Source organism: Papaver somniferum, chromosome 7 (assembly GCF_003573695.1).
Source record: "Papaver somniferum cultivar HN1 chromosome 7, ASM357369v1, whole genome shotgun sequence".
NCBI lineage: Eukaryota > Viridiplantae > Streptophyta > Magnoliopsida > Ranunculales > Papaveraceae > Papaver > Papaver somniferum.
The window spans coordinates 168645332-168672270 of NC_039364.1; the positions used below are offsets into that span (position 1 = coordinate 168645332).

The 26939-nt window shown below is 36.9% G+C and overlaps 3 protein-coding genes and 1 long non-coding RNA gene across 6 annotated transcripts; 1 reads left to right on the forward strand and 3 right to left on the reverse strand.

The window, feature by feature from the left end:
* Nucleotides 1-511: 511 nt before the first annotated feature.
* LOC113299024 lies at nt 512-3876 on the reverse strand. Its single transcript, XR_003334546.1, has 3 exons — nt 3703-3876; nt 1748-1832; nt 512-736 (listed from the first exon to the last, which is right to left on the reverse strand). It is a non-coding gene; the product is annotated as an uncharacterized LOC113299024 (long non-coding RNA).
* A 3369-nt stretch (nt 3877-7245) lies between these two features.
* On the reverse strand, nt 7246-9751 carry LOC113299025. The gene is made up of 3 exons (XM_026547949.1): nt 9566-9751; nt 8095-8177; nt 7246-7559 (listed from the first exon to the last, which is right to left on the reverse strand). The coding sequence occupies exons 1-3, from the start codon at nt 9642-9644 to the stop codon at nt 7527-7529; spliced, it is 195 nt and encodes a 64-aa protein (XP_026403734.1). The 5' UTR covers nt 9645-9751; the 3' UTR covers nt 7246-7526.
* A 7245-nt stretch (nt 9752-16996) lies between these two features.
* Nucleotides 16997-22186, forward strand: LOC113293150 (protein ABIL2-like). The gene is made up of 14 exons (XM_026541891.1): nt 16997-17012; nt 17119-17275; nt 17397-17479; nt 17576-17726; nt 17925-18024; nt 18136-18228; nt 18321-18363; nt 18456-18541; nt 18633-18675; nt 18779-18852; nt 18937-18976; nt 19073-19134; nt 19262-19458; nt 21672-22186. The coding sequence occupies exons 2-14, from the start codon at nt 17156-17158 to the stop codon at nt 21864-21866; spliced, it is 1287 nt and encodes a 428-aa protein (XP_026397676.1). The 5' UTR covers nt 16997-17012; nt 17119-17155; the 3' UTR covers nt 21867-22186.
* Nucleotides 22187-22476: 290 nt separating this feature from the next.
* On the reverse strand, nt 22477-26486 carry LOC113299026. Of its 3 annotated transcripts, none has more exons than XM_026547952.1 (3): nt 26272-26486; nt 24043-24950; nt 22477-23436 (listed from the first exon to the last, which is right to left on the reverse strand). In XM_026547952.1, exons 2-3 carry the CDS (start codon nt 24924-24926, stop codon nt 22962-22964), a joined length of 1359 nt encoding a protein of 452 aa, XP_026403737.1. In that variant the 5' UTR covers nt 24927-24950; nt 26272-26486; the 3' UTR covers nt 22477-22961. The 3 variants fall into 3 exon arrangements, with proteins under 3 accessions (XP_026403737.1, XP_026403736.1, XP_026403735.1); XM_026547951.1 differs by having other exon boundaries at nt 22477-23442; nt 24043-24947; nt 26272-26484; XM_026547950.1 differs by having other exon boundaries at nt 22477-23442; nt 26272-26482.
* Nucleotides 26487-26939: the final 453 nt, after the last annotated feature.

Consider the following 26939-nt stretch of genomic DNA (forward strand, 5'->3'; position numbering starts at 1 on the left):
AGTGGTGTTGTCCACACATGGGGATTTTCTTGGATTTGGTTCCCTGGCATGAGTTGTTGTGGTACTTTCCGTACATGGTGGAGTTAAGATGTTGTCCACACATGGTGGTGTAGGTGATATGACTTGAATGGGACATGGATTGACACTGGTTGTTGGAGTTTAAACTTCACTGTTGGCAGCTGGATCAGTAGCAGTGGTGTCTGCACAAGTCGACAAAGTTGGTGCTTCATGTTCAGTAATGATCATTCCTCCAGGTTCAGTATTACTGGTTCCTTCATTCCAACAGGGAACCATTATTTCAGGGTGTGCTATCGGTACAGTTGTTGTCTCTGACACTCTAGTTTTCTTTGGTACAGGTGAAACTAAATTCCATGAAGACTCTCCGACTCTCCCTCGGATCGATTCCCATGATTATCTTTCAGTTGAGATAAGGATCACATTTATCAATGTAGCGCCCCCTAAGCTAGGAACTGACTAATCCAAATGATTAATTATAAAATGAGGCACTAAGGATTTAAAACATCTAATTAAACATTAAGAAAACAAAGATTAACCCGAATCTAAACCCTCTCTGAAACAAATACAAGAACTCCTCTCAAATGATACATATTCAATAGTGAGTTGGTTTACAAATAGAATATAAACAGAAAATAAACATTGCAAAAGCTAACCAACTAACGAAACCAACTCCTCGAAGCTTTCATCGACGCACGCACATCTTCATCTGTCTCTGAAACTGAAAGTGGGAATGGGTGAGCACATCATCCTTAAAAGGGATGTCCAGCAGAAATAATAACTAACTTTCAAGTAATCACTAGAATGGTTTAAAAGTCAATGCACGTTTTACTGAAAACCGTTAAAACACGGAAAACAGTTAAAGCAAAAATAAAATAATAAGTTCTAATGAAAATAATAGTTGTACTGAAAATATAAAGATCTACCAACCAATCTTGCGGCACACATTCACGACAGTAATAATAGTTGAGCGACGTAATCCTTCAGAGTAGCAAGGCATGACTATTGCGGAGTCTTCAATGATCATTAAAGTACCGTGAGGTTTTCCGTCCTCGAAGTCATAAATGATAAGTACCTTACCAGTACCTCATTCTACGCGCACTCTAAATAACAAGTATCTAAGGAGATCTAATAGTGTTAATGTTATAGCCGACGGAAGAACTTTAACATGAAGAACCCTATACCTCTCGCATGTCAAATCCAACAATCAGACATAAGATTCTCAACATCATTCTCTCCAAACACCAAAACATAATATAATAACTTTTGAAAGTAATTTAAAAGGACAGCAAACATTCATGTATGAGATATGCATGGCCCGTACAGAAATAGGGAAAGTATTATTCGGTGACGTGTCACACACCTATTAGTTTATTAGTTGGCAGCAATTTTCACTCCTTTAGCGCATAAATATAGATATACCTTTTGGGCGCACACACATCACACACCAATCAAAAGGAAACCTTCTCCCTTTCATGCTAACAACAAATAAAGATTGTAACCACTTTCCAGTCAATGGAAAGAATCACTTTTGAAAATAAGTAAATACTCCCAAAACACAGATATTAGTTGATCCAAGCCCATCCCAAAACATAAAAGAAAACTAGTTTGTATTACACACAGATAATACATGCATACACTATCATATAGTAACAAAGATATGCATGGATTTCATAAAACATAGATTTGTAAAACAATAATGAATACAAGAGAGTTCGTTATCGATTCCCACCTCTTTTGATGACAAGCCTCGCATACCTTGAGATTCATAATCCACTGATTCATTATTTAGATCGATCGTTGGTAATAAAGATTAACTGTTAATCACACAAGTACTATAAAGATTAGCCAAAAAAGCTCACACAAGGCTCATAACATAATCTCATACAATTCTCTAGTTATACGCTAAGTGAACTATCTAATGGTTATAAGCCCATCTATGATTCTACACCTGTTCATTATCTATCTTTAGCACATCTAAGATTTATTAATCCAATTAGGTTGATTGTATAATCCATTTGATAAGTCTAATGAATATCTACAACTTTGTAAAAGGAACCAAAGGTTAATTCGGACCATAAAAGGTCCAAACTATCAAACTATGAAAACATGTCACTAAGCCCAAGTCTATTAAACACGGCCCAATACACAAGGCACAGTCCACTCGGGTCAACTAACGGTCTCTAACAGTTGAAGGGTCAACCAAAGGTCAACGTCCAGTCAAGGTCAAGTCCAGGTCAAAAGGTCAGAGTCAATTGGTCAAGTCCAAATCGGCCAACTGAGTCAAAACGATTCAACTCATTCAAATATCTGGGTTAGGGTAAGCTAGGTCAGTCAGGTTCTGACTGAGCTGAAAAGCTCAAGGCCAAAGCCTTAGCACATGACAGAAACTAATGCATTTAAAATGATGCATCACAACATGTTCATCCAGAGCAAAAACATACCAAGACTTGAACCAAACAATGCATTTCTAACTTCAATTACAACCCTACAGCTTAACCAATTTACAACCTCTATTTCTTAATCTTAAATCTCAATCAAATCTGGATCAACATCATCTCTAACACTTCATTCAAACTCTTCTAAACTGTCTTTCTAATTAAACTTCATCTTCACCTAGATACAACACCTCCAACCGAACCATTACATCTTGCAATTGCACCACCACTCACTGTCAAATCCATTCACCCCTTGTTGTAGCTTCCTGCAACACTGATCATCAAAACTCAACTTCATCTCAAATCAAATAAACTCCCGACCTTCATCTTATACAGCATTACAACCAATTCCAGTTCGCAACACCTGCAATACCAATCCCACCATTTATTTACTTTCATCACCTTTGCAGAACCTAAACATTCATCTAAACTTCAACTCAGACAACTCCTTTATCAAATCATACACTACTTGTACTTCCATTTCTACTACTATCTACATTTCCAGGCTTCATCTCCAATACCTTCATCCATTAGTATCAGGCTATCTTCCTATTCCCTGTAACCATCCATCCACACTCAAAATCATTCTCTCGACTCAATTGAGCAATCATCTCAAAACTAGCAACCCATAACTTCATCTCTACCTATAATCCAACTTCAATAGTATCATCACTGGTCTTGTAACTGCAACACTAGAACCATCACCATCTTCAGTTAACATCAGCTCCATCATCTAGAAGTTATTTACTCCTCTAATTTCCAACTCAAGCACCTAAGCAGCAACACAAACACTTGCACTTTTATTCCTCTAACTGCATCATCTTCTTTATCACTTCAACAATTCTAGTTACAAACACAACCCCATCAGCTACGACAATACACCAGTAAATAAAACCCACAATTCTATTACTCTTCTTGCTTCTCAATTCAGAACCTTTTTCATTCAATCCACTAATAACTTCATCTGGGTTACCAATTCAATTCCCAGACAACACCAACGGCTCCTTTTCTAAGCCTAATCATCCACGGCAATTAACTCTTCTTTTTGTAACTCAAATCAACAGGAAATCCCAACCTTCATCTTCAATTTACCAAAAACCCTAGTTGAGACTCTACTTCTTTAAAAACTCAAATTAAACCCTAAAGAACCATTTATACTTCAATCAAACATAAACCCATATATAATATATCCATTATATCAAAATCATAAAAAAAAATTTAACAAACACGAAAACCTAATTAAACTTACCATTCTCAGAAATTGAAGAACTAGATCAGCTCCAATAACATCACCTTCTTCATCTAATCATCTTGGATAATAAGGTCTACAAGAATTCTCATACCACTAAACATTCAAATCTCAGAGACTGAGATCGACAGAGAGACGGAGAAGAACAGAGAAGAAGAGGATAGAAGAAAGAAAGAGAAAATGAGAATGAATTTCTCTTCGACACGAATTTGATGATAAGGCCAAAAACAATTATAAAGGCACCCAGATAAAGGATAAGGGCAGCCAGGCGGTTTAGATGCAAAAATGATTATTTTGCCGTCTCATTAATCTGATAATATCTTCTTCCGGTATCCGATTGATACGTTCGAGTAGTCTATCTTGCATAACTTTTCGAGACCTATATAGTGATACTAATTTCGTAACTAGATCGTTGTCATATTAATTTTTATTAATTAACGTTCGTCTCTAATTAATCGGGTCAATAACGGCTTAGTCGTCTCATGACTGGTCTAATAGCGTCGACGAGCTTGAGGCTCGTTACAATCAAACCGCACGTATCTAGAGATAATAATTTTGCGAGCCGCCACAGTGTAGCATACATATCCCTTCTTGGTTGAAGAATACCCAAAAAATACGCATTTCACAGAACGCGCATCAAATTTATCTCTTTGAGTTGCCTGCAAATGAACATAACAAACACACCCAAACACTCGCAAATGTGATAGGTCAATCTTGCGATTTTTTAACACTTCTAATGGAGACTTAAAATCAAGAATCCAAGTTGGAAGTCGATTAATTAGATATGTAGCAGCCAAAACACCATGAGACCAGTATTTTTTAGGAGCATTCATTTGAAGCATTATAGCTCGAGTAGTTTTTAAGATATGTCGATTTTTTCTTTCGGCAACACCATTTTGTTGCGATGTTCCTACACAACTTGTTTGATGTATAATTCCATGGTCACTAAGATATTTCGGCAAAAGACCCTTGCAATATTCAGTTCCATTATCAGTTCTAAAAGTTTTAACCTCTGCACCAAATTGATTAGTTATCATGTTATAAAAACTTGGAAAGTAGAAAACACATCAGCTTTTGATTTTAACATATATATCCAAGTACTACGAGAAAAATCATCAATAAATATAACGAAATACTTATAACCATCATACGATTCAGTAGGTGAAGACCATAAATCCGAATGAATAAGTTCAAACGACTTGGCGGATACAGATAAAGAACTATTAAACGGCAATCTAGTTTGCTTAGAAAATTGGCAAACATCACATATACCAGTTTTTATAGAACTAGAATGAAAAAGATGTGTTAAAATACGATCTGATGGATGCCCAAGACGTTTATGCATAATATGATTCTGAATCAAATTGGCGGTATGACATGCTTTACTAGTAGGATTGAATAAGTAAAGCCCGTTAGAATATATTCCCTCACCAATCTTCCTCTTGCTTTTTCAATCCTGAAATACAACAGAAGTAGGTGAGAAAATAACATTACAATTTAAAGATTTTATAATTTTTCCGACCGATAACAATTGAACTGGAAAGGACGGGACAACGAGAACATCAGAAGTTGAACTCTCGGGAAAGAAGTTAATTTTTCCACTTCCTAGCACAGGCACAGTTGAACTGTTAGCTATGGACACATCATGTTTCCCAGTGTTTGGAATAAAATCATATACATCAGTTGAGTTATTAGCCATGTGATCAGTGGCTCCTGAATCAATTTTCCATAGATTAATTTTAGACATTAAGGAAGCAAGATAGACATGAAAAATACCTGAAGTGTAGGTAGAAGATGAAGGATCAGGATCAGAAGGAGCGGACTTACTCATTTTCTGTACTAGAAGTTTCGCCAAATTATTGAAAATGAACCATTTGCTACGGCGGCATGATCTTTTCTATTTTTATCGTAATTATTCTTAAGGTGAGGATGTAAGATACAACAACGCTCCACAGTATGTTTGGTTCTCTTACAATGATCACAAGAAAAAATCTTCTTGTTTTTATTTTTATAATCTTGCTTACCTCTATCCGCACCCGAGAAACTTGGCTTGTCCTCTTTGTTGACAAGGAGAGCACTTGTTTCGGTGTTTTCAAAAGAATTGTTGGAACTCATTGATTTCTTACGGGTTTCTTCTCGCTGAATCGTAGCACAAACACTCGATAAAGTAGGAATATCAGAATCCATCAGAACATTACTTTTGAGATTTTCATATTCCGGCTTCAAACTACTGAGCAATGAAAATATTTTATCTTCTTCTGCCCTTTTTAGAAGAACTTTTGCATCAATTGTGTGTGGACGACACATATCAAGTTCATCCCACATTCTTTTCAGATTTCCAAGATGTCCAGTAAATGATTTTTCACCTTGAGTCGCCATAGCAATTTCACTCTTCAATTCAAATACACGAGCTGCATTATTTTGATTACCATAAAATTCTGCTACAACTTCCCATAAGTCTTCGGCTGAATTGGAAAAAAGTAAATATTTCAGCAATAGAGGCTTCCATAGAATTAAGAAGCCAAGATCTAACATTTTGATCATCAGAAATCCATTCCTCGTGTTTTGATTCTTCTTTAGATGGAGTGAAGATTGTGTTTCCATTGATGAAACCCAACTTTTTCCTTCCACCAAGAGACAAAGTCACTATTCGTGACCAAAGAACATAATTATTACCACTAAGCAACACGGGTGATAATCCCCCGTTAGTGTTAATTTCACTCCCAGACATTTTTAGTTGAAACTTTCAACCAAAAAGTAAAAAAATTGAGTGAAAAAAAAAATCACAAATCAGGATCGAGTCTTGCTCGCGATACCATGACAATGAGTGGAGAGGCCCTAAGAATTATAAACCGCAGGATCTGAGATTGTCCAAACAATGTGGGACTAATAATCTCAACACGCCCGCTCACGTGTAGCCTCGTTGAGTCTAACATGTGGACTATTAAATCAGGTGACGCGGAGTAAAGGCGTGGTCTAATGACTCGTCGCAAATAGCCTGCTCTGATACCATGTTAGAATACAGGCATCCAACTCAAAACCAACTGGCAATGAGTGGAGAGGCCTTAAGAATTATAAACCGCAGAATCTTAGATTGCCCAAACAAGGTGGGACTAATAATCTCAACAAAATTATAGTAAACGATTTAACACGATCAAGTTCCAGCAATTAACCTTGAAATCGAGTTATTAAACTAGCCGAAGAGAATAATATTATTCCCATAAAAAGATAAATCAAATAGAAAAACTAATTATACCATTAAATTACTAAAACTGATAAATATCCAAGAAATTAGCCAAATGTTGCAATACATCGTGAGTTGCAGTCTGCAAAAGCGAATTCGACTATAAATTCCGGGCCAGATTTCGAGTAAACGAGTGCGTACAAAATGAAAAAACCTACCGAAACATGTACTCCAACAGCACTGACCAGATTGTCGGCAGCACATTTACAATTTAGTCCAACAGATCAACGGAGTATGAGAATATGTTGGGGAGTTTATCGCTGAGTTTGCAAACTTGCAACATCAAATAACAAGGGTACTTTTGCAGACTTGCAACATCAAATAGCAAGGGTGCTTATTAATTTGAATGATCAGTACATCATGAGATCGTTGTCCCAATGCTCACAGCGACTATTAATCAACCTTGATGGTCTCTTTTAAACATTCAAAATAACCAAAAAGATAGACACGACCTTAAGTTTTTCACATAAATGAAGTTTGGTTTTGCAGCGATTTTACAAAAAAAAGAGGAAAGTAATACAAGGTTTTATTACGTTAAAACATGAACTCTGTGGCCAATTACTTCCTTGATACAAATTGCCTATTGATTTTTGCCAGTCATACCCGCAAGCACCTGCAGAGATGTAGAGGGATTTAGAGAAGAGGAACAACGGTGAATTTCAGAGAAGAGGAACAACGGCATTGTAGTTCGTAATAGGCATGCAAAGATGCCTAAAAGCAGACCTCATCCTAAAAAACAGTCCGGCAGAAGGAAAAACGTTACTGTTTTACGACAAGTTTTAGCTTCTGTTAGTGATGTTGAGAACCGAAAAATCTTAATATTCACTAAATGTCTTTGGTTCTGGTGCTGATATAGATGTTTTTGTTCAGCTGTTATATGAATCGAAAAGTAATACCAGTTCAAACTGACATCAATAGTCTTAAATATGAATCCAAAACCAGGAGAATCTTCCCTACTCCTAATCCTTCTCCTTCTATATAATATAAGTATAAATGCATATAATTTGAGAGTCAACGGCTAAGCAATTCAGATGTTAGAAAAGTTTTAACAGCTCCAGACCATGTAGCACATTAAGATAAACAAAAAGAGAGAGGAAATGCTCAAAATATCAAAGCAGAACCAAGGATCAAGGAGCATAAAACGTTACCTCTTTTAAAGCAGGCTGTGGAACCTGTTTAGATGATTCAAAGGAATCCAGGATGGGTCTGACCACTGCTGGAAGGAAGAGCCCTGGAGGTTGTTATTTTTTTGATGCAAAGGAGGAAAAGTGTTAAATAAGAATCAGATAAAACTCCAAAAACAATCAATACTTAGCACTCTTTCACAACAAATCACTAAACATGCTATTGATTGGTCCAACAGACTCCATCCATGTCTAATAGCTTGAATTTCAGCGAGCATACAAGTATACAACTATAAACCTTTGTACCATAATGAGCCGAACCGAAGACGTTATAGTTCACACTGGATCAATTATGCTAATTAAAAAAGAGCATGGCTTGATATGACATGGTGTGGTTACCTCAATGGGGTAGAGAAAGGCATAACCACATAGAAATGATACGATTATCCCCTTAATTGCCAAAACGAGGCCCGGCCTATTTTATACTTAATTGAGAACTATCGGATTTTAGGAGACTGGTTTCCCCCTGCATCAGTTAAACTGGAGCTGGTTACTGTTCTGTGTTTAATCAGAAGCACAACTTTATGAGGCGCAAAATTATCACCTCGGCTTGCAATGCAGCCTCCAGACACCCAGTTAGTCTCTTGTGGCCCTTTTTTAGTTTAAATGGTCTGCTAATCATGTTATATAAAAAGTGCTAATTCATTAACAGTGTTTACTGATGAGTGTTATGTTCGTATGACCGTGAATTTTAACTGAAACTTCCCTATATAAGAAGTGTGTATCATATACTACATTCTTAGGAGATACAAAATGCTAAATAGATAACTAATACTATACAAAGATAAGCTTGTAATACAACAACATAGAGTAGTATCACCTAATCAACTCTTTATCCATATGAACAGACAGCAACCAATTCTTTGCTTATGGTCAACTAATTTCAGTCCTAAACACAAAAACAGCAGTAATTTTCTACGTAATGATTTACTTCTGAAGAGGATGGGGACAATTGTTCATGACATGAACTTTCCAATTCTTACATATCCAACTTATCAAGCCCAAAATCCCAATTTCGACGACAATACAATAGTAAACTTAGTTCATTGACTCATCCACGTTATCAAGGTTAATCCTTAATTTCATTCATGACTAGTTAGTCCATTCTTCATAGCACAAAAATGATAGTTCACCAAAAATTCATGAAACATTCACCAATAGAGATTAAATTCCATCATCTTAGTAGCTAATTCCATATTGGAACCCTAAAAATGGAGTTTTCCAATTAAACCCAAAACAGATTTGAGAAGAAAAAACGACAGATTTGAATCCGTCCGATCAACTAAGAAAGTTAAATCTAACATTAAATACAGGAACCCCTAACTTTGAGGACGTCGATTGGTGATTTTTCAACTAAATCTGTAGTGATGAGAATGCTGATCGGAATAAAAATCTAGGGCTATATTTGAAGGTAAGGACTGAAAAATAATCTTACCAACACCAGCGAGGAGACATGAAGCTGCCACGACTGGTTCTTGGGCTACGAACATCTTCAGTTTCTCCATCACCGGCATCTTTTCCTTTCTCTCTCTTCTCTCTCTCAAAAATGTTCTTCAGCCTGTAGTTCCTTCCTACTTTGACCTCTCTAGTGTTTTACTTATGAGTGTTATGTTCGTTTGTATGACACAGTACAGGCCTCCAAGTAAGGACTGTTTAGTCTAGTAGCCCAAGCCTTGCCCATGTTGCGTAAGGCTGGATTTGAGGGTATTCCAAGTCCAATTTAAATACAAACCTCTACTACGGTGGGGATCGAACCCTTGACTTCCTCCTTACTGGAGTTGATGGGATACTACTGAGCTATGCTCTTGGACCCATGGGACCACCATAGTTTGGTCCAGCGGGAAAACATGTTCTTTGTTTGTCCATAATTATTTAAAAATACTAAATGGACCAAAATACCATTACGTGTTAATTCCTACTAATTTTTTGTGGCAGTTCATTCTGTCTGATGAACTCCAGAGTTCATTCTTTTAAATGAACACCTAATAAAACCAAACTAAATCACATATGAAAACATGGTTCATTCTGTAAAATGAACACAACACAAAACTTCATTGTTATGATAGAAAAACAGAGTTCATTATTTCAAATGAACACCTGATAAAACCTATATGAAAACAGAGTTCATTCTATCAAATGAACACCTGATAAAACCTATATGAAATCAGAGTTCATTCGTCAAAATGAACACCTATCAAAAATTAACTAATTCAAACCTAAAATTAAGTTAGTAACTCAAGACCTAAAAACAGAGTTCATTCTTTAACATGAAAACACAAAAATATCCATAAAAATCAGAGTTCATTCAAAGATCTTCAACAGAAGGAGATCAAATCTTCTACACGAGTTCATCTTCAACAGCAGCAGCATATTTCTAGGGTTTGACGAGTTCATCTTTAACAACAACAGATTTCTAGGGTTCATCTTCAACAACAACACCAACAGAGAATGAAAAAACAGATTTGACGAGTTCATATTCAACGACAACAACACGAGTTCATCGTCGTCTTCATCAGCAAATTTGAGTTCATCGTCTTCAAAACGTCATCTTCAAAAAAGCAGATTTGAGTTCTTCCACACGAGTTCATCTTCAACAACAACAACACGAGTTCATCGTCGTCTTCATCAGCAGATTGAGTTCATCGTCGTCCTCAACATCTTCAACAGATGCAGCAGCAGACCAAATCTTCAAAAATCGTGTACATCTTCAACAGCAGCAGCAACAACGACGAAGAAAACACATAAATCTTGTTTACGTCTTCAACAATAGTAGCATCATCTCTGCAAATCTTATTTCACGTGAACTTAAAACCCTAGAAATCTTCATTTTGTTTCACATGAACTTCAACAGTAGCAGCATCATTTCTTGTTTCTTGTTTCACATCATCTTTGCAATTTAAAACCTTATAAATCTTCATCTTTTCTATGCGGTAGCAGAAAAGAAAAGCACAAAGAAAAAAATAGATATGGAAAAGAAAAAAAGGTAAGAGAAAGTAAATCTGAAAATGATTTCTTTTCTCTTGATAATTGAATTATTATGGGCCCAAAGGATATTTATGTCCCTACCAAATGATAATTACATCATGCATGACGTCACCCTAGGACCAAACTATAATTTCTAGAATCAAATAATAATATATTTTAAAAACAGACCAAACAGACAGTTGATTAGGTCAACAGGACCAAACTCACTCTAATATATTATTCCTAGGACTAATTGGTATTTCCTACAAAGAAAATGGTATTGAAACTTAGCTAAATAAATTGTTCAAACCTTTCTCTATCACCTAGCAAGAAAATAAAGGGATAAATCGCTCCGAATTTACTACTCCCTCCGATTCTGGAAACAAGATATTATCTTTTTTTTTTCCTCTAATTTTAGCTTAAAAAATAGGCCAAATTAGAAAAATGATAGTATTTGTTTTCCCAAAATAGGGAATGTCACTTCTAACATGTTTAGCTAGAGTGGCAGCACAATAGTTTGCATCTCTTTTGCGCGAACTACATATCCATTCCCTCACTAATTTTAATCTAAGTAAACAATATTGAATTAAACTGGAAATTTTCTACTTTTTACTACTAATAAAATCATTGACGGCAACTGTTATTTTTTACTATCAGTCTCCAAGTGCATCTTTTGGATTGCTTTTCGAATTGCATATTCAATTGCTTCTAGGACAATTGTAGCCTCTGCATGTTCCTCATTTAAAGTTGTTGAAGTCTTGCATTTTGCTGCTCCAAAAGTATTTGCAAAACAAATTTCAAATAGACTTATTCCCACAAAATTACTATTGGAACTATTATCAAAAGAGGCATTGATATTTATTTTTTCGAAGTTTAAGTTTGGAGGCTTCTAAGCCTCCTTCGCATTAGTTTAAATAGGTTATCTTGTTTTTGACTTCGAAAAAAATGACTCACATTCATAATTGTTCTTTTCCCCCTTAACTTCCAACTTCATGGGGTTTAAATGCAGTCTATCAAAAACAACATCACATTTATGCCTCCAAATTGTCCACATAGATAGGCATATAAATCTTAGAGATTATTAGTGAATAATATCATCGAAATGGTCATCAGTAAACCAAGTTACAAACCGTTGCTCAAAGGAAGATTCAATATCTGTAGCAAACAGATTTTTACCAAGAGCAAACTATATCATGTGAGTTATATGACATTCGGAAAAGAGATGTTGTATGGTTTAATAAGAGTCATTATATAGAGGATTACATGATATGGTGGAAGCTATCTGGATAAAATAGATCTCGAAATTTTCGCGGACAAATCTTTAGCATTTTAAAAAAGGTATCTCGAAAAAGGCCCAAAAGAATATTGTAAATTTATGAGCCATTATTTTGAGATTTTAGACTTGTAAATGCATATACCAAACATTTAAACATATTAAGCATGTATACATGTATGAAACAACATTAACCGCTTTCATAGGTATTTTCGGTAACAGTAAATAAATAATTTCTTATTGAAGCCTTGGAAGAACTAAGCAATTGTGGAAAAAGAATTAGTTCTTATTTATACCCAACAAATAGAAACAACCCAAATGACAGATTGGAAAAAGAAGCAATGAAACAAAAATTGTATCGTCAATAATGGGATAGTCACAATATCCTTGTTCCTTTAAGAACCACCCTAAATATGATAAGCAAGGTATTAACCTTACAAATGCGAACGTAAGTGAAAATGTTACAACTCTTTTGGAAATACCTTAACTTTTGGAGTTAATCCTTAATGAAGCTCATGTAGAAAAATTATGGGCATCCAATAGAAGGGGTCTAATTTCATGTACTATCTTTAAATGTTGTGGTGTATTACTAATTGCCAAAAAAAAAATAATCTATCTTTTAAATATGTATAGATATGTTCTACGGAAATGTAAAAAGTTAAAAAGAAAAATTGTTATCATAATTATTCAAGTAAAGTTAATTATACTATGACTGCTAAGAATATAACTAATATGGCTGCTACCAAACTCCACCTCCAAATAAAGCTAATGCATTAGCTAGCCATTACATACATTTATATGAATTTTCATGTCTGACCAACACCCTTGATAACGACAATAAATTGGATAAATGTGAAAAAAAATTAGTACTTGCATCAACTGATCTCGTCTTTTAAAAGAATTCTTGCAAAATCAAATCGACGTATAAAAAAAAATTATTAGGATTCAAATCAAACTATATATTTCAGTAAATGCAACTCAAAACTAAAACCGGTAGATCATAAAATATTAAAAAAAATGGGACATACAGTTGTTGATAAATCGAGGGATTCATGAAAAATAAGAAAGATAGAAGAAGCTTACGACTCCAAACACCACAATAATTAGTTTACTTTTTTTTTCAAATAATTGGGCTTGACGCATCCATCTCGAACGATTTTTCAATGATGTCTCATTCAGAGAATTTGACAAGTCGTCCCGGGATACTTTAGAAACTCACCATAATCTTGACCGGTTCTGTTGAGATAAACTACCTTCTTTAGGAGATATCCTAGGGTTTACGTGACAGCCCGAAAAATTACGTCTAACGCGACAGGGCGCGTAGGCCATAACTTCATGACGCGTCACTCTGATGCTAGTAACCGGGCCGTGAAGCTTCTCTTCTTGATTCGCAAATGCACGTCCATTTTCTTTTGAAAACATGCTTGGAAAGCATGATGCAACTTTTACATTGTTCCAATTTACCCTTGTCATATATATATATATATATGCCCAGCGAGTATAAAAAAATAAACTGATATCTGACTCGCATCAAGTATGATCCAGATTTGAGTCACCCAAACAGACTAGGTGTAAGTTTGGGTCGGCCAATTTATAAACATCGGGTAATATGCTCAAATGACTCGGACTGTATTAACTCCGCATCTAGGAAGGAATTCAAAGACCTTAATTATCCGGTTGTGGTTCGAACGTGTTAACAAAAGGTTTTATTTTTTCTTTCTCTTTTTTTGCCTAAAAAAGAAGAAGAAAACTTCAAGGTTTTTAAAGATGGATTTATATCACCTTAACCTCCTCTCTTTTTCTCCTCAAAAAAGATAAAGCCAAATGTTTGTCAGTGGACCCCACAAAACAAGAAGAGTGTGTTTTCTGGTAGGAATTTGTAAGCTGGTTGGTAAAAGAGTGGACCAACTAGGGGCGCCATTTTGGTTCTGTTAACCAAAATTGTTGCCTCTTAGAGCAACCACAATCACGACCAAATTTGGGTACTAAACCCAAATGTGGTCCTAGAGAGTGCCGCAGTGGTGAGGAGTAAACCCAAATTTGGTCACCAAATTTAGGGTTTGAGACCAAATGTGGTCGTCTGTCCAGACTAAAGAAGATATAGTGGGACGGAAGTATTAGGAGCGTATGAAACCAGGCGTAAGTTTAATCACCGTATGCAATCAGGCGAGCATATAAACACCGTATGAGTCAGGCGCATGTATAAACTCCGCCCCTTCAAACGCATCTAATACATCCGCCCAATATCAGGCGTAGTTTTATTGTGCGTCTGGATGAAACGTAACTTTAAGTTACGTATGAGATGGGCGTTGATTATACGTGCGTCTGGATGAAACGCAACTTTAAGTTACGTATGAGATGGGCAGAAGAATAGTGTGCGCCTGATACCAGTTTTAATTTTCGTTGATTATATGCACCCAGTTAACTTCCTCTTTCACCATGGATGTGGTTGCTCTAAGCAGTTACGCCCCCCATCCATATCAACATCATAAACTACCCGCTTTGAGGAGGAAGCAAGAAACGAATGTGCAGTGCTCAAATCATTTACTTCTCACGGACATTTTTGATTTTTTTCTTTGGCTACCCAGACGCACCTTCTATGTCCGCCCGAGTCATACGCACTTTCTATCTCCGTATGTATCAGACGCACATAACATCTCCGTCCCAGTAGACGCACTTTCCATCGCCGTCCCATGTTAGGCATGAACTATACCTGCGCCTCAATCAGGCGCACGTAATACCTCCGTTTCGTTCAGACGCATATTATAAAGACGCTCGGTCAAGAAACGTGAGTATAAGTTCCGTCTCGCACCAAGCGTTCGTATAAGTTACGCTTCACCAAATTTTGGTCGTCCCCCATTGCGCTTGAACACCCAGAATACCAATTTTTTTTGGCTTTTAGTCTGGATTTTGGTATTTGGTCCGTCTCATGACTGTGGTTGCTCTTACAGGAGTAGCTCATTCTAAGTTTAGAACCCATACAATAATACCCTGGGACTAAAAAAGACAGTTTGACTATTAGGTATGAACTTTTAATAAAATGATGATCACTCACTAGTACTCCATTTCCACGGTACATCCAATTAATACCTTACTTTTAATCATGTAGGCCGAGTTATTGACCGAAGTGTTTAATCGATTTTGTCACTTGTACATTCGGGGTGTAGGTCAGTGCCGATACTGGTCGAGGTATTACCCCCTGATTTAGTCACTCACCTGTATATACCTGTTACCGATGGACTGGTAACTCGTACGTAGGTCCATGTGTGCGGTCCAGTGACTGGCCTTACATGTGAATGGGCGTGTGAAAGGACAATAGTCCCACATCACTATAATCTGCTTAATTAACTTAAAATATAACATGGAAGGACCATTCACTCATTGCCGATTGGTTTTGAGTTGGATGCCCACAGACTTTAACATGGTATCAGAGCTAAGTCCAGACCTAGACCTGCGTACGCCGGGTGTAGGTCGTGTTACTGGCCGAAGTGTTTAACCGATTTTGTCACTTGTACACCCGGGGTGTAGGCCAGTGCCGATACTGACCGAGGTGTTACCCCCTGATTTAGTCACTCACCTGTGTACACCTGTTACCGATGGACTGATAACTCGTACGTACGTCCACGTGTGATGCCCATTGACTGGCCTTACACGTGAGGGGACGTGTGAAAGGGCAATACTCCCACATCGCTATAATCCGCTAAATTAACTTAAAATATAATATGGAAGAGCGGCACACTTTAACAAATCATCTCCCCTAAACGAAACCAAATAATTAAAATCCATCCATCCATCAGAATGGCATTGAAGGTCTTTTAGATGGGTGAGTGAAAAGATCATACTATTGCTAGGTGGTCTCAAACAAAAAGTATGCTACACTGTCCATCAAAGAATGAATATGCATTTGCCTCTCAAATAGAGATTATCGGGTCAGGTGTTAATAATAGTCATCTTTCTAATTCGTTCGCAGTTGGCACCACCACCACCTACAATAGGTTCAAAATTCATCATCATTATCTGAATAAAAACAATTGGTCACTGGGATATTTTTCACGGGCCAAGTATTTCTCTGTTATTGCTTCTAAACCAAGGTTGGAGAAAGGAAGACAGACAGACTATGAGAGTTTTTTAGTTGGTGTAAGAATTTAAGAATTAGTTTCCGCAAATCATGGTTTGCTGACAACGTGCTCTCCTTTACTCTCCTCAGTCCTTATTATTGATTTGTGTTGTCCCTTGCACCTTTCTTCATCGACAATACATTCCCCTCTCTCTCTAACCCTCTCTTAATAAGTCTCTCTACCAACTAAACTAGTCCTTGTATTCCAACTTTACCAGAATAACAAACAACTTTATAAGAAATCTCTGCATCAACTTCACAGTCTTTGTTTCTTTAGCTTTTTTAGTAGCATCGGCTAGCTTACTTTTGACAAGAGTGTATCTCCTCATGAATAATAGCTAGTGGGTTTTATCTTTTATGTCTTCAAGTTTTCAAGCAGCTTAGAAGAAAAAGAAGAAATAAAGATTAGTAAGAGACCTTAAGTAAGTTTTCTTCAATCGTATATCGTCGTCATCTCCTTTTTCTTTTTATTTTAAGGAATTACACTATCTTTCCTGGTTTTATCTTACTAATGGAAGAGTCTTGCTGGTTAGTTGCAGAAGACCTTTTTAATAGAGCCGTTGTTTGATGATGCATTTTTAGAGTTTTATTGCCTTTGGAAATATGAAAACTGGTTTTGTTTTATGCTTTGCAGGAGAAGGAAACCCCAAGTTAAGATTTCCCTTCTCACAATGAAGACTACTACCATGTCTTCATCTACTTCTTCGACGATATCGATTCCTACGCAATCATCAAACTATGAAGATGAAATGTTTATGAACAAGAATTTGCTTCTCTCGGATAGTGTCAAGGTAAAATTTACCCTTTGTTAACTTGGTAATAAATGGTGCTACTTTTGTTTGTTAAGGAGAATTGGATTCTCAATGTGTCCATATTGGATTAATTCTTCTTTTCTCAAATGCATTTGTTCAGGACTTGAGAAATTTGAGATCACAATTGTACTCAGCGGCCGAGTATTTTGAAGCAGCTTATCCTAATGACAAACAGAAACCAATGTATGCTGTTTTTGTTTTGATGGAATGTTTACGGATTTTTTCCACTTTTATAGCATGTGCACTGATTCAAAACCTCTCATTTCTGTTATCATACAGATTGGTCAGCAACTTGAAAGATTATACTATTAAAGCTCTTGTTAATACCGTCGATCATTTGGGCTCATTAACAAATAGAGTGAACCTTCTTGTTGATGAGAAAGTTGATGAAGTTTCGGCGACACAATTACGAGTCTCTTGCATTGAGCAGGTACTTAATTAATTTTATGCATTCAATTCTCTTCTCGTATTTGATGTCTAGTCTGAAAATTGTGTTGTTTTTTTTCACTCAAGAACAACAGTGGAAAAAAGAAAAATTTAGAGGCCGGAAGTCAATAAAAAACTTGTTTTAAACATATCCGAAACGGATTCATCCTGTATTGACTTCTCACTTATTCCATGCTGTTAGAGATTAAGAACATGTCAAGCGTACATTGATCATGAGGGATTTGCTCAGCAGTCCTTAGCGATAGCGACTCCAAAGCATCATAAGCGGTATATCTTGCCAGGCAAATACAAATTCCCTGTATTCTTATTTCGTGTATTTTAATATAAACCCCGCAATATAAATTAACAATAGATAATGCTAATTATACTGGCATTTTGAACATCTTAAGCAGTTGGGGAATCTGTTTTCTCTGCTGGGCATACTATATCAGCTTATCAAGGGAGTGGCTTAGGAGATGAAGATAATTGGGATAAGCTGAAGAATGGTATAGTGTTATCCCAATTTTTGATCGTATGGTGTTTTGATGTATTGGATGCACTTTTTAAACATTTTGACAACATTGTTCTTCTGTTTTAGCTGTTCGAACGACATTCAGAAATGCTCCACCATCTTCACTTGGGTAAATTGCCTTTCTCTAGCTTATACCACCAACTGCAAACTCATCCATGCTGCCAAAAAACCTACAAAAACTTAGTTTGATTATTGTTTCAGAAATGTGTATACTCCTATCACCACTAAACCGACACATCAAGGACAGGCACAAGAAGATGAAGAAAATTGGAAAAAGTTGAACAACTGTAAGCATAACTTTCACCATTCCCTGGCATCTCGATTTATTCATGTCATTTGATTGTGTGATGTGATGATTAATTTTATTTATTTTTGAAGCTGTTCAAGTTGCAGTAAAAAATGCCGAACCTTCTTTAGTCAGGTAAGAAAATCTTATTATGTGCAATCCAAGTCTAAAGTTCAGTTGTGTTTACCTTATTGTAAAAAGCATTCTCCTAAATTGACTTGTTTGGTTTTTGCTGCAGAAGTACACGTTCTCCATCACCTACAAGTAAAACACCACAACCTCCAGGGCACAATCATGAAAAACTGAATAATGGTATTTAACTCATTCATTTTAGTTTGCCGGTCAACAAAATAAACGGAGCTAGACTTGTCTAATTATGTGATTGTTTTGCTCTAGTTGTTCGAGGGACACTCAAAACCCAACCATCTTCGATCGGGTACTTGATACACATGTTCATTGTACTAGTTTGTAGCAATTATGAGTATATTTAATGCAACGGAGAGTTGTAAACTTCTTCTTTTCTTATTTGCAGAAAAGGACGTTCACCGTCTCCTACATTGCTTTCTATGCAACACGGTCTGTTTTCTTTCAGAGGTATTTGTCCAAACAAAAGTACATTGCATGTGTGGGTGAAAGAGAAATATAAAGCTGATATTCCAAAGACACAGATAACGTATTACTAATCCGTTTCTTGTTTCCTATGCGATGCCGCGATAAGCAGATAAGCAAAAAGTGTCTGATAAAGAACCAGACTCACCTCGCTCTAAATTTCCACTCTTACGTTCTGGATCTACCTCCGCTAGATCGAGCCCAAAGATTTTGAGTAGATCTACAACTCCTATCCCGGGTAGATCGATGACTCCTATCCTGAGTAGATCAACAACTACTAAAATCCCTTCTGGTAATACAAGCAAACGGGTAAGCGAATTCTACCTTTACTTGGTGCAAAACAAGAAGAAAATTGATTCAGTTTATTATTGTTTTCCTGAAAAGAAAGCCGAACCTGATTACCTATACAAACCATTACATTATTTTGCTTAACAATCTTAGCCGACACGCATGGGTGTTTGTGAAGCAAGTTTTTGTCCTTCTTAGCTATATAGTCAGCTTGCGTGAAAGAGTAGACTGCATCTATTAGGCAATTACAGTCACTGTAGACATGAATTGAGCTTTCGCTCCAACAATAAATGAACTACCTCCGCTAGAAGTTTCTTCGCCTGCAGTGCACTTAGAGCTGGCAAACGGGCGGGCCGGGGCTGGCTTGTGACCAACCCGCGGGTTACGGGTTAATACAAGCCTAAGCTTGCGGGTTGAAATTCTTCACGGGTGGTCATTTCTCCAACCCGCGCCCGTCCCGGGTAAAGCTTGCGGGTTCACGGGAGCTCACGGGTTAGCTGGTTTTTGTTGAGTCAACTCGCCAGAAATCGATTTCTGGGCTATTTCCGGCCACATTCAGGCCATCTAAAGCTCCTTTCCAACCACAAGGGATTTCTGGTTTTTGTTGAGTCAACTACAAAAATGTTGCAGAAGAATATGTGCATTAGCTCCTTCAAATCACAAGGGATTTTGTTGAGACAATTTTTCAACCACCCTCCAAGCACGAACCTTGCCATTTTAGTCACCAACTCTTACTGCCATCAATAGCTCTCTATTTCTCTCCTTTTTCCAAACAAGAACAATCCCATTTAACCAAATCATCTTCCACTCTTTAAAGAAATAAAAACAGAGATGAAAATCAATTTCAATTAGAATATATACTTCAATTAGAATTATCATCAACAACTGCAATTACATCCACATGACCATATATACTTCAATTAGAATTATCAACAAACAAAGGCATACCTCATTCAACAATACTACTAGTAACTCGATCACACCAGGCATATTACTAATACTAACTCACTTCAGTGTTGCGCTAATAACTGCAGTTCAACCTAACAACATGCACATCCAAGTATCAGTTCAACATATATACAATATCTTAAATACTCATCTCAAATCCTGGTTCATCAACAACCACATAGTCTCGACAACATACATAAATAACTTTACTAATTCGATTGAGAAGAATAATTACCTCAAACCAATCCAACTCAAGCAATTGAATTAGATTCTTCTTACTCTGACCTGACTCAGAATTCATCTCAAGATCACCACCATCTACCAAAACCAACTCTACCCTTCTTCTGTCTCGATCTGAGTCTCATAATCAGCAACCCTGAGAAACTCTAATTCATAAATTGGGGAAGAACATGAGGAACCCTAAATCTGCAATTTCTTAATCAATTTTTCAGGATAACTCCACCATTTAGATCAAATACCAATCAAAAACAAACTCATCTTCTAACTTCTCCTTATTCACCTTTAATTGAATTCTCGATCAATTACAGAAAACCCTAACTATTGATTCTTCAATGATTCGTCACTGAATCAACTTCAAGGCTTAAATTAAAAAACTACTCATGAATCTTCAACAACAATAACTTCATAATTTATCTTTTAAATCTTCATAACATCATCCAACTCTATAAACTCTAATTCATATCTTCACTGATTTAATATTTCCTCTTCTCTCCTTGTTCAGCCAAGAACAACACCTCCTCCAGCAACAACCCATGACTCTTGTCTAATTATCCCAACGTCACCACCTCAGAGCCCTCACAAGAATTCACCAGAGGTGAAAAACAGAAAGAAGAGAAGAAGAAAGAAACGAGAAGAAGAAGAAAATATAAATGAGAGTTTATCCTCTCGGTCGATTAACCCAGAGAAGGAGAGGAGACACGTATGAAGTGCGGGTTAACGGGTTAACCCGTGGTTTCACGGTCCGGGCCGGATTAACCCGTTTCTCGACGGGTCACCATATCTCCAACCCGAACCCGGCTTGTTTAGAAACCAGCCAGTCCGGGTTCGGGTTTTCACGGTCCGGGCACGGGTTAACCCGCGGGTTTCGGCTTGTTTGCCAGCTCTAAGTGCACTCCTCCTAGATGTGCTTTCGAAGCTTTGTTACATACTTAATTCTGGGTTCACCAAAGATCTATTACAGACTATGCAACAATTAAAAGCTGTCATAATTTCCTAGGGAAAGGCTATTATTAAGGGATTAATCTCTTTAAGCGTGTCATGTACAGTATCCTGCGGACCCTCCGAAGTCATTTATAACACGTGCCTATGCTGATACGGACAATCAAAAAGCCAGTGCTGATAAGGACAACCACAGATATATTGAGCAGCATCAAAGTAAAAGCAAGCGCATACTCAAAAACTTGCTCAGTCGACGCAAGTCAAAGAAGGCCGATTTGTATACCTTCTTGGATGAATATTAAAAGGAACAGAAGTTCTAAACTGACAGCGGCAAAAACGCTGCCAAGTCCCATCCCGATTGGTCCATGACGGCGAAAATATGTTCATTTTTTATTTGTCAGTGTCCAATGTTTTTGAGGTGCTTTAGAATCCGTCTGTCTAAAAGTGTTCTGAGAGGACAGTCAAGTGAAGCATCTAAGTAGATACCTTAAGAGGACAGTCAGTGAAGCATCAAAGTAGATAGCTTGTCTATAGATTTTCTTTTATCCTTGTTTTAATACCCAAATTGTACTTAACATGTAGCTTTCTTTCGGCACAATGCCCTGACAAGTTTGGCTTTTGTATCCCGAACACAATTGTATTTTATACACGTTACGCCAGAAATTTTGTATGAATCAACTTGTGAAACTATCTATTACTTACTGTCTTAAACATATAGCAGAAAGTTTGTATTAGAGCTACAGCACAACCAGATCAAACCAGATATTGATGAACTGTGTATTCACAAGCCAATGTAACAACGTACAAAAATAAGCGAACACACCAAGAGACTTTAAAGGTATGAAAGCATATATATACCTCATAGAGACCAAGTTTCCAGATAGCACCATTTCTTACAGTAAACATCATCAGTTAGCACGCAAATAAATTTTCATTTAGAAGCCCCACCGGTTCGAACAGCACCAAAAATAACATTACAGTAGGCACCCATAACTAAAGAGATTATTCTGTTTGAAGTATGTTACAGTTACCCCATATATACACATTTACATTTGTACATCAAATTCATGCATAGGAACAGTTTTTTTTATCTGCACAAACATGTGAGAACTTCCAGACACCAGCCATGATGGAACGAAAAACCATCTTCATTTTGGAATTACTTAATCTTCACCTTTGAGAAGTACTTCCTGTTGGCCAAGACTCCACACCCGTTACTATGACTAAACTACAACTATGGTGTGCCAGGAGCAACGCTGCACCCATAGCGTAAACCTACTACAATGCAGCAGCTGGAGCAACCATGTGCCAGTGCTACCAGACTAGAATAATGGTTTGTCAGTAGCTGCACTGCACCCATTTATAAAATCCATACTCCATAGTAACCCTGCACCGGTTTAAAATATCGGTAGCAACCACCCCATGGTCCATCCTAATAGCAAGCCTGCACCGGCAAGACCCAACCCCACAGCGAAAGCAAAAGCATATCTACCAATGTATTTCAGTGGGTTCCTCTTGCCCTTCTTGGGCCTTTGTTTATCCTTCTTTCCTTGCCTCCCTATGCTTGGCATCCATGGAAGGTCCATTGGAAAAATCGGCTGGTCTTTGTTCTTGAGCTGGAGGCAAATGTTTTCCAACTGTAGCAGTTGAAGCCATTGTTTGTATGCAAAGAGATGTGAAGCTTGTTTAAAGAAAAGCTTGACGATGTCTTCCTTCTCATGGTAAGCTTGCTGGGCTGCCTTCTCAGCTTCTCTTGCCCGTGTTTGGGAATGACGAAGTGCCTCTAACAACTCTGCCTTGCTTGGTTCGCTCTCAGAGGTTCGATGCAATTCTGCTGAATCCTTGCTGGTGTTACTATTGCTGTTGGTGCTACTGTAACTGACACGCATTACTCTTAATATTTCTGAATAACAAGAAGAAAACACATACCAATATTTCCATGCATGTTGTTTTATGGACTGAAACAAACTCAATTATCAGGAGCGAGAGAAGAAGAAACTCGACTACTAAGAATACAAATGCTGGATAATCTCAAAACTTTAGTTTGATATATGTCGAACATGTGTTCCTATCACCCTCTTCAAAATAATCATATCTTCCAGCACTCCACTTATAAATTGCAATTCAATAAACTTCGATGGCTGGTTAAACCTATGTTTACATCAGATAAAAAATAGTAAAACCAATTTACTCCTACTCTACATTTTTAACAATTGCAATTCAACAGGACACCAAATTCATGTATTTGTTATTCTACATACTCGGACTGTGTGCAACAGGCACACTCGATCCCTGAATATGTACAGTGGCATGTTAGTTGGCTACTGCTGCAAAACCTAGAGCTCTTAAATTGGCACTTATCCCATGAAAATTGACACTTAACTACCAACACACAAGAAAATTAAAACCATAAAAAAGGAAGAAGTGAACAGAAAGAAAAGAAAAGCCTTGAAGGAAAATGAAAGTCTACAGAAATACCTGAAAGACTTCTCTGAATTGTAAAGTGAGTGCCCTTTTCCACCAAAGCCACATGTGGGACTACCATTGCGAACAGTTTTGCTTCCCTTCAGATCCAAAGATGAAGAAAAGATCCCACCATGATCAAAGTTTTCAAGACCACTAAATGGGCCTCTCCTTACTTTCGTGCTCTGTGGTGGAGGGAGATCGCAATTTTCGATGTGCTCCGTAGATTTTAGGGCAACCAAAGAAGCCAATTCGTCTTTATCCACTGTGCGCCACCAAGGCTCAGACTTTCCACCTTCTATCCAAGGAGTTTCAAAGTCAAAATTTTGTTTCAGTATTAACTGATCAATTGAGTCCAAGTCCACTAACTCATCATCCTTGTACCAGAAGTCACCAGCATCTTTACGTTTCAGAGACTTTTGTGTGCTGTTACTATTTACAGCTTTAAGCTCTTGATTTTTAGCTTCTGCATCATTTTTCATGCAAGTCGTAGATACCCTCCAGTGTGGATCTATGTGTCTCTTATTTTCTTCGATTATAGGGGGATCTCCTATATATTTGGTGGTGTTCACCTCCTCAGTTCTTGAAGACTCGAGCTCATCTAAGGAACTTAGCTGTTCACCGGCGAAATCCTTTTGGTTCCCATAGTTGGGTTGTAGCTGCAGCCACCATTTTGTATCAGGAGGAAGATTTGAATTCGACAAGTTCCAGTTCAGATGCATAAAACCAGCATTAGAATGATCCGAACCATTTGATGTGTCACCAGACCCCGCATCAGCATGTGACTCAGAAGAAGAAGAGCAGCAACCTAGTTTTGGTGCTCTCTTAGCATCTTCTTGGACCATGCAACGATTAGCTGTGCGCTGCCATGCTGCCCTAGTTTCTGCTGCCGCCATCATGTGCACATTTCCTTACACATTCTACTGTTATGTAAAGACATATATTTGGTGAGACAGCTAAAAAGATGTTAATATGGGTTAGATGTAAAGCATATAACGTCACCTTTAAAATTTCCTCAGAGAATTGAAATCGTGAAGAAAAGAGAGAGAGAGAGAGAAAAGAAAAGAATCAAAATGCACAAAACTTAAAATAGAATATACATAAGAATTTGACAAACTATTACAGCTCCGTTGTTCTGCATATTTTCACATTGTAATGGTGCAGAATATGCAAAATTTCTACTAACTTTCCCATTTGAATTGTCATGGTGCATGAAAATCCAAGTTTCTACGAGTTCCTAGAGAAAGGGTAAAACATACTCCGTAAACATAAAAGACTTGGTAAATAAATGAAACGAAGCCCAGAAAGTTAGAAATAATTAAACCATCTTGTTATTGGAGTCAGCAAAATAGCAAATACATGCTCTGACGATGCGCATGCGAGAAACAGAGTGAGACAAGCCAAACACTAATGTGGATACAAAATATAGGCAAAAGATCTAATACTACTTAAGGCTAATAATTATGAGGTCTCTCTCAAACTCATGATTGAAAAGTTATAGAGACATGCGGAAAGCATGACCGGGACTTTCTTTTAGCCTCCTCTATCTCTAAAGATATGATAAAGTAAGGATTATTATCATATTTATGATGATTTGAAACTGAAATTCCAACAACTGTTTCTTGAAACACATTTTATACCAAGTTAAGATGTTCTACTTAATCCAATCTCGACCGTAACAACAAAATAGGATTCATTCAGGCACCATATAACCATTTTGGCAGTAAAATCCAAATGAAAGAAGTAAAAACCTCAATTCCCAGTTACCCAGAAACCATACTTGAACAATTATTACTTATGAACAACATCATCAAAACTACCGTGAATTATAAACTGCTTAACCGTCCTAAATCAAAACTAGAAACTCAAAACCTACTTCGCTATTTCCTGCGGAATTAGTACAGAAACTAAAAATAGGAAAAGAGGGGTTTCCACCATAAAAGACCAAAACAAGACTCAGATCCAATATCACCTAAGAAGCTTAAATTAGACATCAAAACCATAACAAAAATAAACAAAACAGAAAACCCATCTCTTCAATTTCTTAAAAAACCATACGCTATAAACTGAAAACCCTTGAAACCTCACTTAATCAACTAATGATCTACAAAAGTCGAACCAAGTTTCATTTTTGAATGAAACCCGAGAAAGTAAATATAAACTAAATTCGCAAAATCGAGTAAAAGGAAAACATAATACTACAATTGAAGAAAATAAGTTAGAAAAATAAAACAAAGATTATACCTGTTTAACACTGATGAATACTTTGATTGAAGAGATCAAAAGATATGGGGCAGTCGGAATTTCCTTGACGCGCAATATAGAATCAATTTATGTTTTTTTGTTGAAAGATTACAAAAATCCACAAACGGGAGAGAGAAGAATGACGCTTGTAGGCGAGTCTTCTTCTTCTACTACTCTACAACATTTTTTCTTTTTCTTTCGGTTATTATTTTTTACTGTTTAAATATCCAAACTTTTGCCTGTTGTTTCTGTGAAATCCAAGGGGGCATATTGTTTTCAGTTATTGTTCAATTTAACCTACTTTGGTGGCTTTTTCGTTCTTTTTCTTTTGTCTGTTTGATTTTTAATACTTTTGATTTGACACCATATGACTTAAGTCAATGTAGTCTTCACTCAAATTATTTTTCTTGACATTTTATTTATCATGTGTCGAGATTACAAGGTATTTGATGATCTGTGATAACAAAAGCATGCACATCACACCAAGAAACAAGATACCGAGATCATAGAGCTTGAAGTTGTTGGTTAGTTTAAGCTCATTTCACCTCTTTTTATGGCAAAACAAAATATAAGCTCAAATATTCAGATTTGTGCTTATTTTTACTTCATCAGTTAATTTTGGAGCAATTCTCGTGGAAATCTAAAGGATTTGGTCAAACTTTACAGAA